This window comes from Hibiscus syriacus, unplaced genomic scaffold (assembly GCF_006381635.1).
Source record: "Hibiscus syriacus cultivar Baekdansim isolate YM2019G1 unplaced genomic scaffold, ASM638163v2 tig00111330_pilon, whole genome shotgun sequence".
Lineage (NCBI taxonomy): Eukaryota > Viridiplantae > Streptophyta > Magnoliopsida > Malvales > Malvaceae > Hibiscus > Hibiscus syriacus.
In genome coordinates this window covers 10,536,936-10,549,337 of record NW_024063059.1, presented here as the reverse complement: position 1 = coordinate 10,549,337, position 12,402 = coordinate 10,536,936, and the positions used below count along the sequence as shown (strand labels likewise).

General features: G+C 39.4%; 2 protein-coding genes across 2 annotated transcripts; both read right to left on the bottom strand.

The window, feature by feature from the left end:
• Positions 1–5,011: 5,011 nt before the first annotated feature.
• LOC120158795 (probable WRKY transcription factor 40) lies at positions 5,012–5,449 on the bottom strand. Its single transcript, XM_039169548.1, has one exon. It carries the CDS (start codon positions 5,447–5,449, stop codon positions 5,012–5,014), a length of 438 nt encoding a protein of 145 aa, XP_039025479.1.
• Positions 5,450–11,738: 6,289 nt separating this feature from the next.
• On the bottom strand, positions 11,739–12,176 carry LOC120158794 (probable WRKY transcription factor 40). Its single transcript, XM_039169547.1, has one exon. It carries the CDS (start codon positions 12,174–12,176, stop codon positions 11,739–11,741), a length of 438 nt encoding a protein of 145 aa, XP_039025478.1.
• Between the last annotated feature and the right edge of the window lie 226 nt (positions 12,177–12,402).

Genomic DNA, 12,402 nt, shown 5'->3' with positions numbered 1-12,402 from the left:
GTCGTGAAGTTGAACTTGTGTTGTCTGGAGTCCAATATCCTTCGTTGTGAAGTTGAAATTGGCTCTGAAATTGAGAAATTGTTTATTGACAACCAACGGTCCCTTCGTCGTGAAGTTGAACTTGTGTTGTCTTGAGTTCAATATCCTTCGCTGTGAAGTTGAAATTGGGAAATTGTTTATTGACAACCAGCGGTCCCTTCGTTGTGAAGTTGAACTTGCGTTGCCTGGAGTCCAATATCCTTCGTTGTGAAGTTGAAATTGGCTCTGAATTTGAGAAGTTGTTTGTTGACAGTCAGCGGTCCCTTCGTCGTGAAGTTGAACTTGTACTGTCTTGAGTCCAATATCCTTCGTTGTGAAGTTGAAATTGGCTCTGAAATTGGGAAATGTTTGTTGACAACCAGCGGTCCCTTCGTCGTGAAGTTGAACTTGCGTTGTCTGGAGTCCAATATCCTTCGTTGTGAAGTTGAAATTGACTCTGAAATCGAGAAATTGTTTATTGACAACCAGCGGTCCCTTCGTCGTGAAGTTGAACTTGTGTTGTCTTGGATTCAAGATCCTTCGTTGAGAAGTTGAAATTTACTCTCGAGCAAATTGTGAGTTCGAGAGAAAATTTTCAATCTGTCGAGTTGGTCGAAGTGTAGCTTCTTGCTGCCGATCTAAGCAACCACCATCGTTCTTTAAAGGCGCTTACGAATCAAGTATCCTTGACTCTAAAAGCTGCAAAAAATCATGTATGCTAAAATGAGGAATGTGATGCACCTAATTATGTCTAAGATGCATGCAACATGAATGAATTATGTGTTATCTCTTCGTGCTTTGTCTGCCAATCTGGTCCATGGAATCGATCGTGCCCCATTTGCTTCTCGAGCTTGGGCTTTACAGACATTTCATATCTGAGGTTGTTCTGTTTGAAAATATTTTTCTTGTTTCAGGAGAGAAAACGATAAAAATGTTGTAAAATATTATTCGCAATTGAATCAAATTATAAACGTGAGTTTAAAGAATATCAAAGGAATCAATAGCTCTTTTAACGTTTTCAGAGTTATAGCTCTTTGACCAGTGTCAAATGGATGGGTTGGCTTTAGCTTGGCCTCCTTTCTAAGGTTTTGGTAACCCAAAATGTCATTTTTTTTAAATATCGAAATATGCTTAGGCATTTCATTTGGGTGCGGACATAATGACGCAACTAGAATGACCAATTACTAGACATTTTATTTCGGTCCTCTGAAATCTTCCATTTGTTCAAGCTTTGTAGGCTCCTCCAACAAATGTAGCGCAAAAAATATCGGTCTAAAAATGAAATTCTTGAGTGCTCGTGTGTAGTCGACTATAACAGGTGTTCCTTAACTCCCTTAGTCCAACATTATCGAAAATTTCTTGCTCAGATAAATTTGATTTAATTTGTCGTTATCTGGCAAGCTGGATCCATAAAGCCGGGGTGTTTAACCAATTGCTTTAGAGGGACCACTTAACATTATAATCAGTTTTATCAAGTTCACTGAAGGATTCATCTCATCACAGAGTCTTCAGCCTGACAAGAGCAGTGGAGCAAACACCGAATTGCCAAGTGTCTGAGCAATGTCATGGTTTGAACGCAATCTATTCATAAAGCCAGGGCTGTCGAGTTTCCTCTATAACCAATTGCCTTAGCGGAATAGCTCAGTTTTTACGGATTTAATTTCTTAAGATTGTCAAGAAGAACCTATTATAGCCTAGGTGTTTTTGAAAGTCAAAGAATCTCATCTTTAGAGTTCAATTTCCAAGCAACTGACCTAAACTGGATTCACCTACTCGACTCTTTCATTTGTAAAGATCATCATCGTCATTGAACATCTTAAATAAAAAGTATAATAATGTCATATGCAAAAGGATGCCCCATGTTGTCCGCACCTTATGAAAGGAAAATGTTATATTGGTTAATTACAAGAGCATGGTATGGTGTTTGAGTGTATATTCTGGGTAAAGTCAAATTCCTTGTTTTAAATCATGTTACTTCGTCAAAGATCCGTAACTTTGAACCATTAACAGAGTTTCTTAATTCAAATGATATTCAAAGAATTGCAAGTTTGCAAATGTGATTTATTGCTCGCCATTATTAAAGCAACATAAATTTATTTAAAAGTCCTTGCAAAAACTTGAGAAAAGAATGAAAAAAACAAATCCAAACAGAATGGCTCAAATGACGAAATGATATGCCTCACTTGGATGCCCCCAAGTTGTTGAAGTCGATCCGATTCTTGTTACGTATTTTCTGTATGATTCTCTTGATGGTGGAGTAATTCTCGATAGTGCACCCTGGGACTCCGCTATGATTTTCGCAATGAGCGTTCTCATCATACTACCTGGGGTACGGGGCTTCATGGATTTCTCTGGATATGGTGACACCACATGTGCGTCGAACAAATGTTGGTAAAGCTCCTTATATGTCATAGGGTCGAAGTGTTCTCATTTTTTGATGAATCATGTGAAGATAGTTAATGTGAATGTAAAGAAATGAACAAAATGCAAAATGTTTAAATGCATGAAGCATGAAATGTCCGAGGCATTGATCCGAAAAATGTGCCTATTATTCTAAATAATCCTTATTGGGGACAAAAATGTTACGTCTGAAGAGACAAAAAACTTTTTGATGGTATAGATCCCGCACAGCCTCTGGCAAGTTGATTCGTCTTCCGTTTCTTCACCGGTTGAATATCATGTCGAACCGTTCCAGCTCCTTTGGCTAAACCTGTGCGGGTGACGAGTTGCTTGCCCCAAAAAAGATCTCGAATGACTGCATCTCCGGCCTTCACTCTATGCCGAGCTCGTTCCAAACGAAAGTGTATTTGGAGCCTTCCATCCGAAGTTTGTCGACTTGTTTTTGGAATTCATCAATTAATGGTCTGCAGCTTAGCTGGGGTTCCGCCACTTGTTATCGTAGTTTTCAAAATGAGTTTATGGGCCAGCAACATTTTCCTCGTCTTGCCCCTGCAACCTTTGCCTCCGAGTATTCTTTGACCACGGCTGGACTTCTGAGCTTTTTATCTCTTTGTATTATAACCCCTTTGTCCATTAATACAAATTATTCATGTTTAACAAACACATTTTTTGTGGATCAATACCTCGTTTTAATGATGCGAATGATAAAAAAAATGCCAAAGAATAAAAATGAAAGGAGGAAGAGAAAAAAAGAGTTAGTGAGATAATGATGATAATAATAAAAATGATGAAAATGAAAAGTCTTACCCCACATGATAATCTACCCGAACATTCTTAATATTCCTACACAGACATGATTTCTATCCCGCATGCTAATTTCAAACAAATCCTAGCCGCATGTTTGTCTAGTTCGCATGCTTTGAACAGAAAATAAAGCAGGAAATAAAACAGCCTACGGTTTGGAATGAGGTTTCGGGGTGGGCTCTAATTCCCTGTACTCTCCCGGTTTAGGTTCTAAAAAGGTACTCGAGTTCTCCTTGCCGGTGCCCCCTTGGGCTTACCAGACCCTTAGTCCCAAACCCATCACAGGCTTGTGTGGACTAAGTTAAACTCGAGGGGACACATTCCCTTATGCCCGCACGGTGAATAAATTCACACGAAGACATAAGGTATATGAATCCCGAAGGCTACTTGCTAGGCATATGCGGTGAATAAATTCACACGAATGCGTCGCTTTCACCCCCACTTAAAAGGGTTCGGAGCTCGGGTATAGAGCCTGAGATGAAACTTTTCGAAAATCTGAGATAATTGAAAAAATGTTAGTACAACTATTTACTTGGAAAAATAATCAAAGGGCAAATAATTGGAATCGAATAAATAAATTAAAATTTAAATTTACAATTTTCGCATAAAAAGACAACCGAAAATTAATTCTGGCCTGACTCACTTACCTGTCCCCAGCGGAGTCGCCAAGCTGTCGCAACCGTCTTTCGGTTTGGCCCCGGAATTGGGCTTCGACTGGAATTGATTGGGTTAGGAGTCGCCACCGACCACTTTAAAACGAATTTAGGTGGGTCGGGTACCATCTTACCTGATCTGCGCTGTACCAGAAACGTGTCGAGTTCGGGAGTCGGTTACGGTCAAGGAAGGATTAGCACCCTTGAACCGCCCTTTCGGTACCAATTAATTTTTCGGTTGTCTTTAATTAAAATTAAAATTAAAATTTAAATTTTAAAACATTTGATTCGTATTATTTACCTTTGGTCAGTTGGAATTTTTCTACAAAGTCAAAAATGTTAGTGAAAATAGAATAATAATTAAATAAAAATATTAAATCAAATCATAAAAATAAATTAGGGGTTAGATTGGCAATAATCAAATTTAAACATCAAAATTAGATTACAAAGAAATGCATCAAAGATAGAGTGACCATGAGAAGAATTATACCATAATATTTGAAGTGACTATAGACGAAATTTGCCCCAAAGTCCAACTTCACGTGGGCTTTCTTTGATTCAAGCATACAAGTATACTTATATATATTGAATATCCATGGTAAATACTAGAACAGGGTTTTGACAGTATTGAAGTAAAGTATTACCCCTTTCTAGTCTCAGTGGAGAAAATAACAGTTCATTACTGTTTGTAAGGCATGCAAGAAAGTGGTTATTCGTAGTATGCAACAGTACACAAAACATAAGCATAAACACATTGAGTTGTAAGTAAATTGTTTCTGTTTTAAACAAACAAGTCAAGAACAAAAGCCATTTTTCATTTCACTCTACAGACCATACCCGTTATACCACATGTTGCCTGTGATCGTCGCCGGTCAGTCTTCGTCGCTGTCGATGGACATAATACACGAGCAGCTTCGCCTTGATGAGAGAAGCCCGGATCTGAAGTCCAAATCGCCTGGGTATGATCCGATCGACATGAAACGACGAAAAATCGTTTGGCTATCTTTTCTCCGATCCGCCAACATCCACCGTTAGATCATTTTAATTTTGAGATATGTTACTCCTGATGATCTCTTCTCTGCTCTCACCGTTCGAATTCGTTATCTCCAATCTCCTCAAATACGCTATTGGGTCTTTCATGGTCTTTCGGATATGCTGCTCTTGGTTTTCTTGAATGAGTTTTCATCACTACCGCTGCTCTCGGCATTGGCAGTGAAACCAATCATGGTGGTACCGTAATCTTCACACTCGGCTTTCTTCTTCTTTGAAGATTCAGTTTCAAGGTTCTTACTCACCAGTTCCTTGTATTGTTTTTGCAAAATCGTGTAGTGCTCGCAGACAACCGTTAGCACCTCGGTTAGTTTCTTGTTCTCGGCATTGGAATTGTCAAATCTCAATCGGCAGAGGATGAGGAATTCGGAGAGGTTGATGAAGCCATCTTTGTCGATGTCGATTTCCTCCATGACGCGTTTGAGTTCCTGCTCGAGGGAGGAGCACCCTAGCGCTATCAAGACATCGTTGAGCGCCGCCCTATCGACATGTATAGCAGTGCTCGGTTGCTGCAAATGTGCCATGGAAGCAGGTTGTGCTTTGTCACCCCGTCAACATTGTAGAGACTATTGGCAACTCCATCTCTCGAATATTGATTTCCCTTCCTCGGTTTCGGCTTCCATAGCAGTGATCTCACTCCCCTTTTTTTGTGAAAAACCGAACCCCCCTTTTGGATATATAACTCTGTTTAAAATATTAAAAGCAGAGAGGCTCTACAATCAAAGAGAGAAGAAAAGTCCCTATTCACCTGACCCCCCCTTTTCCAATCTAAAATCCCTTTAAATAAATAGGCAGGTCCTGATAAAGATTCCCACCTTCATTTTGAGAGAAAAAGAAGGAAACATGCGTGGTTTTAATTGAGACGTGGGGTGGAGTTGGTAACTAATTGGATGGTGGTTTAGTGGATTGTTTATTGGTTGAGATAATGGTGGGGTAGTAGGGTTGTACATGGGGCCTACAAAATTAAAAAAAATATTACTAACAATAATGATAATAAATAAATTAAATAAATAAGTAAATAATTATATGATAAAAAAAATTAAAACCCGATCAAAAATGAGTGTCTACAGCTGCCCCTCTTTGCATATTTTTGTGTTAACAAGAATAGGGCAAAGATGAAAAAAGACAATAAGTTTTTGTCCGGTTCTTTTTGATTTGAGACTTGATAGTGTTTGTTGTGACACCAAGTCAATCCATTGGGCACGATATCATTCGTCGTGAAGTTGGAATCGGCTCTGGAACTGGGAATTTTTGTTGACAACCAGCGGTCCCTTCGTCGTGAAGTTGAACTTGCGTTGTCTGGAGTCCAATATCTTTCGCTGTGAAGTTGAAATTGACACTGAAATTGGGAAGTTCTTTGTTGACAACCAGCGGTCCCTTCGTCGTGAAGTTGAACTTGCGTTGTCTCGAGTCCAATATCCTTCGCTGTGAAGTTGAAATTGGGAAGTTGTTTGTTGACAGTCAGCCGCCCCTTCGCCATGAAGTTGAGCTCGTGCTGTCTTGAGTCCAATATCCTTCGCTGTGAAGTTGAAATTGGCTCTGAAATTGGGAAATTGTTTATTGACAACCAGCGGTCCCTCCGTCGTGAAGTTGAACTTGTGTTGCCTGGAGTCCAATATCCTTCGTTGTGAAGTTGAAATTGGCTCCGAAATTGGGAAATTGTTTATTGACAACCAGCGGTCCCTTCGTCGTGAAGTTGAACTTGTGTTGTCTTGAGTCCAATATCCTTCGCTGTGAAGTTGAAATTGGCTCTGAAATTGAGAAGTTGTTTATTGACAACCAACGGTCCCTTCGTCGTGAAGTTGAACTTGTGTTGTCTGGAGTCCAATATCCTTCGTTGTGAAGTTGAAATTGGCTCTGAAATTGGGAAATTGTTTATTGACAACCAACGGTCCCTTCGTCGTGAAGTTGAACTTGTGTTGTCTTGAGTTCAATATCCTTCGCTGTGAAGTTGAAATTGGGAAATTGTTTATTGACAACCAGCGGTCCCTTTGTTGTGAAGTTGAACTTGCGTTGCCTGGAGTCCAATATCCTTCGTTGTGAAGTTGAAATTGGCTCTGAATTTGAGAAGTTGTTTGTTGACAGTCAGCGGTCCCTTCGTCGTGAAGTTGAACTTGTACTGTCTTGAGTCCAATATCCTTCGTTGTGAAGTTGAAATTGGCTCTGAAATTGGGAAATGTTTGTTGACAACCAGCGGTCCCTTCGTCGTGAAGTTGAACTTGCGTTGTCTGGAGTCCAATATCCTTCGTTGTGAAGTTGAAATTGACTCTGAAATCGAGAAATTGTTTATTGACAACCAGCGGTCCCTTCGTCGTGAAGTTGAACTTGTGTTGTCTTGGATTCAAGATCCTTCGTTGAGAAGTTGAAATTTACTCTCGAGCAAATTGTGAGTTCGAGAGAAAATTTTCAATCTGTCGAGTTGGTCGAAGTGTAGCTTCTTGCTGCCGATCTAAGCAACCACCATCGTTCTTTAAAGGCGCTTACGAATCAAGTATCCTTGACTCTAAAAGCTGCAAAAAATCATGTATGCTAAAATGAGGAATGTGATGGACCTAATTATGTCTAAGATGCATGCAACATGAATGAATTATGTGTTATCTCTTCGTGCTTTGTCTGCCAATCTGGTCCATGGAATCGATCGTGCCCCATTTGCTTCTCGAGCTTGGGCTTTACAGACATTTCATATCTGAGGTTGTTCTGTTTGAAAATATTTTTCTCATTTTTCTTGTTTCAGGAGAGAAAACGATAAAAATGTTGTAAAATATTATTCGCAATTGAATCAAATTATAAACGTGAGTTTAAAGAATATCAAAGGAATCAATAGCTCTTTTAACGTTTTCAGAGTTACAGCTCTTTGACCAGTGTCAAATGGATGGGTTGGCTTTAGCTTGGCCTCCTTTCTAAGGTTTTGGTAACCCAAAATGTCATTTTTTTTAAATATCGAAATATGCTTTGGCATTTCATTTGGGTGCGGACATAATGACGCAACTAGAATGACCAATTACTAGACATTTTATTTCGGTCCTCTGAAATCTTCCATTTGTTCAAGCTTTGTAGGCTCCTCCAACAAATGTAGCGCAAAAAATATCGGTCTAAAAATGAAATTCTTGAGTGCTCGTGTGTAGTTGACTATAACAGGTGTTCCTTAACTCCCTTAGTCCAACATTATCGAAAAATTCTTGCTCAGATAAATTTGATTTAATTTGTCGTTATCTGGCAAGCTGGATCCATAAAGCCGGGGTGTTTAACCAATTGCTTTAGAGGGACCACTTAACATTATAATCAGTTTTATCAAGTTCACTGAAGGATTCATCTCATCACAGAGTCTTCAGCCTGACAAGAGCAGTGGAGCAAACACCGAATTGCCAAGTGTCCGAGCAATGTCATGGTTTGAACGCAATCTATTCATAAAGCCAGGGCTGTCGAGTTTCCTCTATAACCAATTGCCTTAGCGGAATAGCTCAGTTTTTACGGATTTAATTTCTTAAGATTGTCAAGAAGAACCTATTATAGCCTAGGTGTTTTTGAAAGTCAATGAATCTCATCTTTAGAGTTCAATTTTCAAGCAACTGACCTAAACTGGATTCACCTACTCGACTCTTTCATTTGTAAAGATCATCATCGTCATTGAACATCTTAAATAAAAAGTATAATAATGTCATATGCAAAAGGATGCCCCATGTTGTCCGCACCTTATGAAAGGAAAATGTTATATTGGTTAATTACAAGAGCAGGGTATGGTGTTTGAGTGTATATTCTGGGTAAAGTCAAATTCCTTGTTTTAAATCATGTTACTTCGTCAAAGATCCGTAACTTTGAACCATTAACAGAGTTTCTTAATTCAAATGATATTCAAAGAATTGCAAGTTTGCAAATGTGATTTATTGCTCGCCATTATTAAAGCAACATAAATTTATTTAAAAGTCCTTGTAAAAACTTGAGAAAAGAATGAAAAAAACAAATCCAAACAGAATGGCTCAAATGACGAAATGATATGCCTCACTTGGATGCCCCCAAGTTGTTGAAGTCGATCCGATTCTTGTTACGTATTTTCTGTATGATTCTCTTGATGGTGGAGTAATTCTCGATAGTGCACCCTGGGACTCCGCTATGATTTTCGCAATGAGCGTTCTCATCATACTACCTGGGGTACGGGGCTTCATGGATTTCTCTGGATATGGTGACACCACATGTGCGTCGAACAAATGTTGGTAAAGCTCCTTATATGTCATAGGGTCGAAGTGTTCTCATTTTTTGATGAATCATGTGAAGATAGTTAATGTGAATGTAAAGAAATGAACAAAATGCAAAATGTTTAAATGCATGAAGCATGAAATGTCTGAGGCATTGATCCGAAAAATGTGCCTATTATTCTAAATAATCCTTATTGGGGACAAAAATGTTACGTCTGAAGAGACAAAAAACTTTTTGATGGTATAGATCCCGCACAGCCTCTGGCAAGTTGATTCATCTTTCGTTTCTTCACTGGTTGAATATCCTGTCGAACCGTTCCAGCTCCTTTGGCTAAACCTGTGCGGGTGACGAGTTGCTTGCCCCAAAAAAGATCTCGAATGACTGCATCTCCGGCCTTCACTCTATGCCGAGCTCGTTCCAAACGAAAGTGTCTTTGGAGCCTTCCATCCGAAGTTTGTCGACTTGTTTTTGGAATTCATCAATTAATGGTCTGCAGCTTAGCTGGGGTTCCGCCACTTGTTATCGTAGTTTTCAAAAGGAGTTTATGGGCCATCAACATTTTCCTCGTCTTGCCCCTGCAACCTTTGCCTCCGAGTATTATTTGACCACGGCTGGACTTCTGAGCTTTTTATCTCTTTGTATTATAACCCCTTTGTCCATTAATACAAATTATTCATGTTTAACAAACACATTTTTTGTGGATCAATACCTCGTTTTAATGATGCGAATCATAAAAAAAAATGCCAAAGAATAAAAATGAAAGGAGGAAGAGAAAAAAGAGTTAGTGAGATAATGATGATAATAATAAAAATGATGAAAATGAAAAGTCTTACCCCACATGATAATCTACCCGAACATGCTTAATATTCCTACACAGACATGATTTCTATCCCGCATGCTAATTTCAAACAAATCCTAGCCGCATGTTTGTCTAGTTCGCATGCTTTGAACAGGAAATAAAGCAGGAAATAAAACAGCCTACGGTTTGGAATGAGGTTTCGGGGTGGGCTCTAATTCCCTGTACTCTCCCGGTTTAGGTTCTAAAAAGGTACTCGAGTTCTCCTTGCCGGTGCCCCCTTGGGCTTACCAGACCCTTAGTCCCAAACCCATCACAGGCTTGTGTGGACTAAGTTAAACTCGAGGGGACACATTCCCTTATGCCCGCACGGTGAATAAATTCACACGAAGACATAAGGTATATGAATCCCGAAGGCTACTTGCTAGGCATATGCGGTGAATAAATTCACACGAATGCGTCGCTTTCACCCCCACTTAAAAGGGTTCGGAGCTCGGGTATAGAGCCTGAGATGAAACTTTTCGAAAATCTGAGATAATTGAAAAAATGTTAGTACAACTATTTACTTGGAAAAATAATCAAAGGGCAAATAATTGGAATCGAATAAATAAATTAAAATTTAAATTTACAATTTTCGCATAAAAAGACAACCGAAAATTAATTCTGGCCTGACTCACTTACCTGTCCCCAGCGGAGTCGCCAAGCTGTCGCAACCGTCTTTCGGTTTGGCCCCGGAATTGGGCTTCGACTGGAATTGATTGGGTTAGGAGTCGCCACCGACCACTTTAAAACGAATTTAGGTGGGTCGGGTACCATCTTACATGATCTGCGCTGTACCAGAAACGTGTCGAGTTCGGGAGTCGGTTACGGTCAATGAAGGATTAGCACCCTTGAACCGCCCTTTCGGTACCAATTAATTTTTCGGTTGTCTTTAATTAAAATTAAAATTAAAATTTAAATTTTAAAACATTTGATTCGTATTATTTACCTTTGGTCAGTTGGAATTTTTCTACAAAGTCAAAAATGTTAGTGAAAATAGAATAATAATTAAATAAAAATATTAAATCAAATCATAAAAATAAATTAGGGGTTAGATTGGCAATAATCAAATTTAAACATCAAAATTAGATTACAAAGAAATGCATCAAAGATAGAGTGACCATGAGAAGAATTATACCATAATATTTGAAGTGACTATAGACGAAATTTGCCCCAAAGTCCAACTTCACGTGGGCTTTCTTTGATTCAAGCATACAAGTATACTTATATATATTGAATATCCATGGTAAATACTAGAACAGGGTTTTGACAGTATTGAAGTAAAGTATTACCCCTTTCTAGTCTCAGTGGAGAAAATAACAGTTCATTACTGTTTGTAAGGCATGCAAGAAAGTGGTTATTCGTAGTATGCAACAGTACACAAAACATAAGCATAAACACATTGAGTTGTAAGTAAATTGTTTCTGTTTTAAACAAACAAGTCAAGAACAAAAGCCATTTTTCATTTCACTCTACAGACCATACCCGTTATACCACATGTTGCCTGTGATCGTCGCCGGTCAGTCTTCGTCGCTGTCGATGGACATAATACACGAGCAGCTTCGCCTTGATGAGAGAAGCCCGGATCTGAAGTCCAAATCGCCTGGGTATGATCCGATCGACATGAAACGGCGAAAAATCGTTTGGCTATCTTTTCTCCGATCCGCCAACATCCACCGTTAGATCGTTTTAATTTTGAGATATGTTACTCCTGATGATCTCTTCTCTGCTCTCACCGTTCGAATTCGTTATCTCCAATCTCCTCAAATACGCTATTGGGTCTTTCATGGTCTTTCGGATATGCTGCTCTTGGTTTTCTTGAATGAGTTTTCATCACTACCGCTGCTCTCGGCATTGGCAGTGAAACCAATCATGGTGGTACCGTAATCTTCACACTCGGCTTTCTTCTTCTTTGAAGATTCAGTTTCAATGTTCTTACTCACCAGTTCCTTGTATTGTTTTTGTAAAATCGTGTAGTGCTCGCAGACAACCGTTAGCACCTCGGTTAGCTTCTTGTTCTCGGCGTTGGAATTGTCAAATCTCAATCGGCAGAGGATGAGGAATTCGGAGAGGTTGATGAAGCCATCTTTGTCGATGTCGATTTCCTCCATGACGCGTTTGAGTTCCTGCTCGAGGGAGGAGCACCCTAGCGCTATCAAGACATCGTTGAGCGCCGCCCTATCGACATGTATAGCAGTGCTCGGTTGCCGCAAATGTGCCATGGAAGCAGGCTGTGCTTTGTCACCCCGTCAACATTGTAGAGACTATTGGCAACTCCATCTCTCGAATATTGATTTCCCTTCCTCGGTTTCGGCTTCCATAGCAGTGATCTCACTCCCCTTTTTCTGTGAAAAACCGAACCCCCTTTTGGATATATAACTCTGTTTAAAATATTAAAAGCAGAGAGGCTCTACAATCAAAGAGAGAAGAAAAGTCCCTATTCACCTG

Bases quoted from the DNA above. Each gene is read 5' to 3' on its own strand.
- LOC120158794 (XM_039169547.1), bottom strand. From the start codon at position 12,176: ATGGCACATTTGCGGCAACCGAGCACTGCTATACATGTCGATAGGGCG.
- LOC120158795 (XM_039169548.1), bottom strand. From the start codon at position 5,449: ATGGCACATTTGCAGCAACCGAGCACTGCTATACATGTCGATAGGGCG.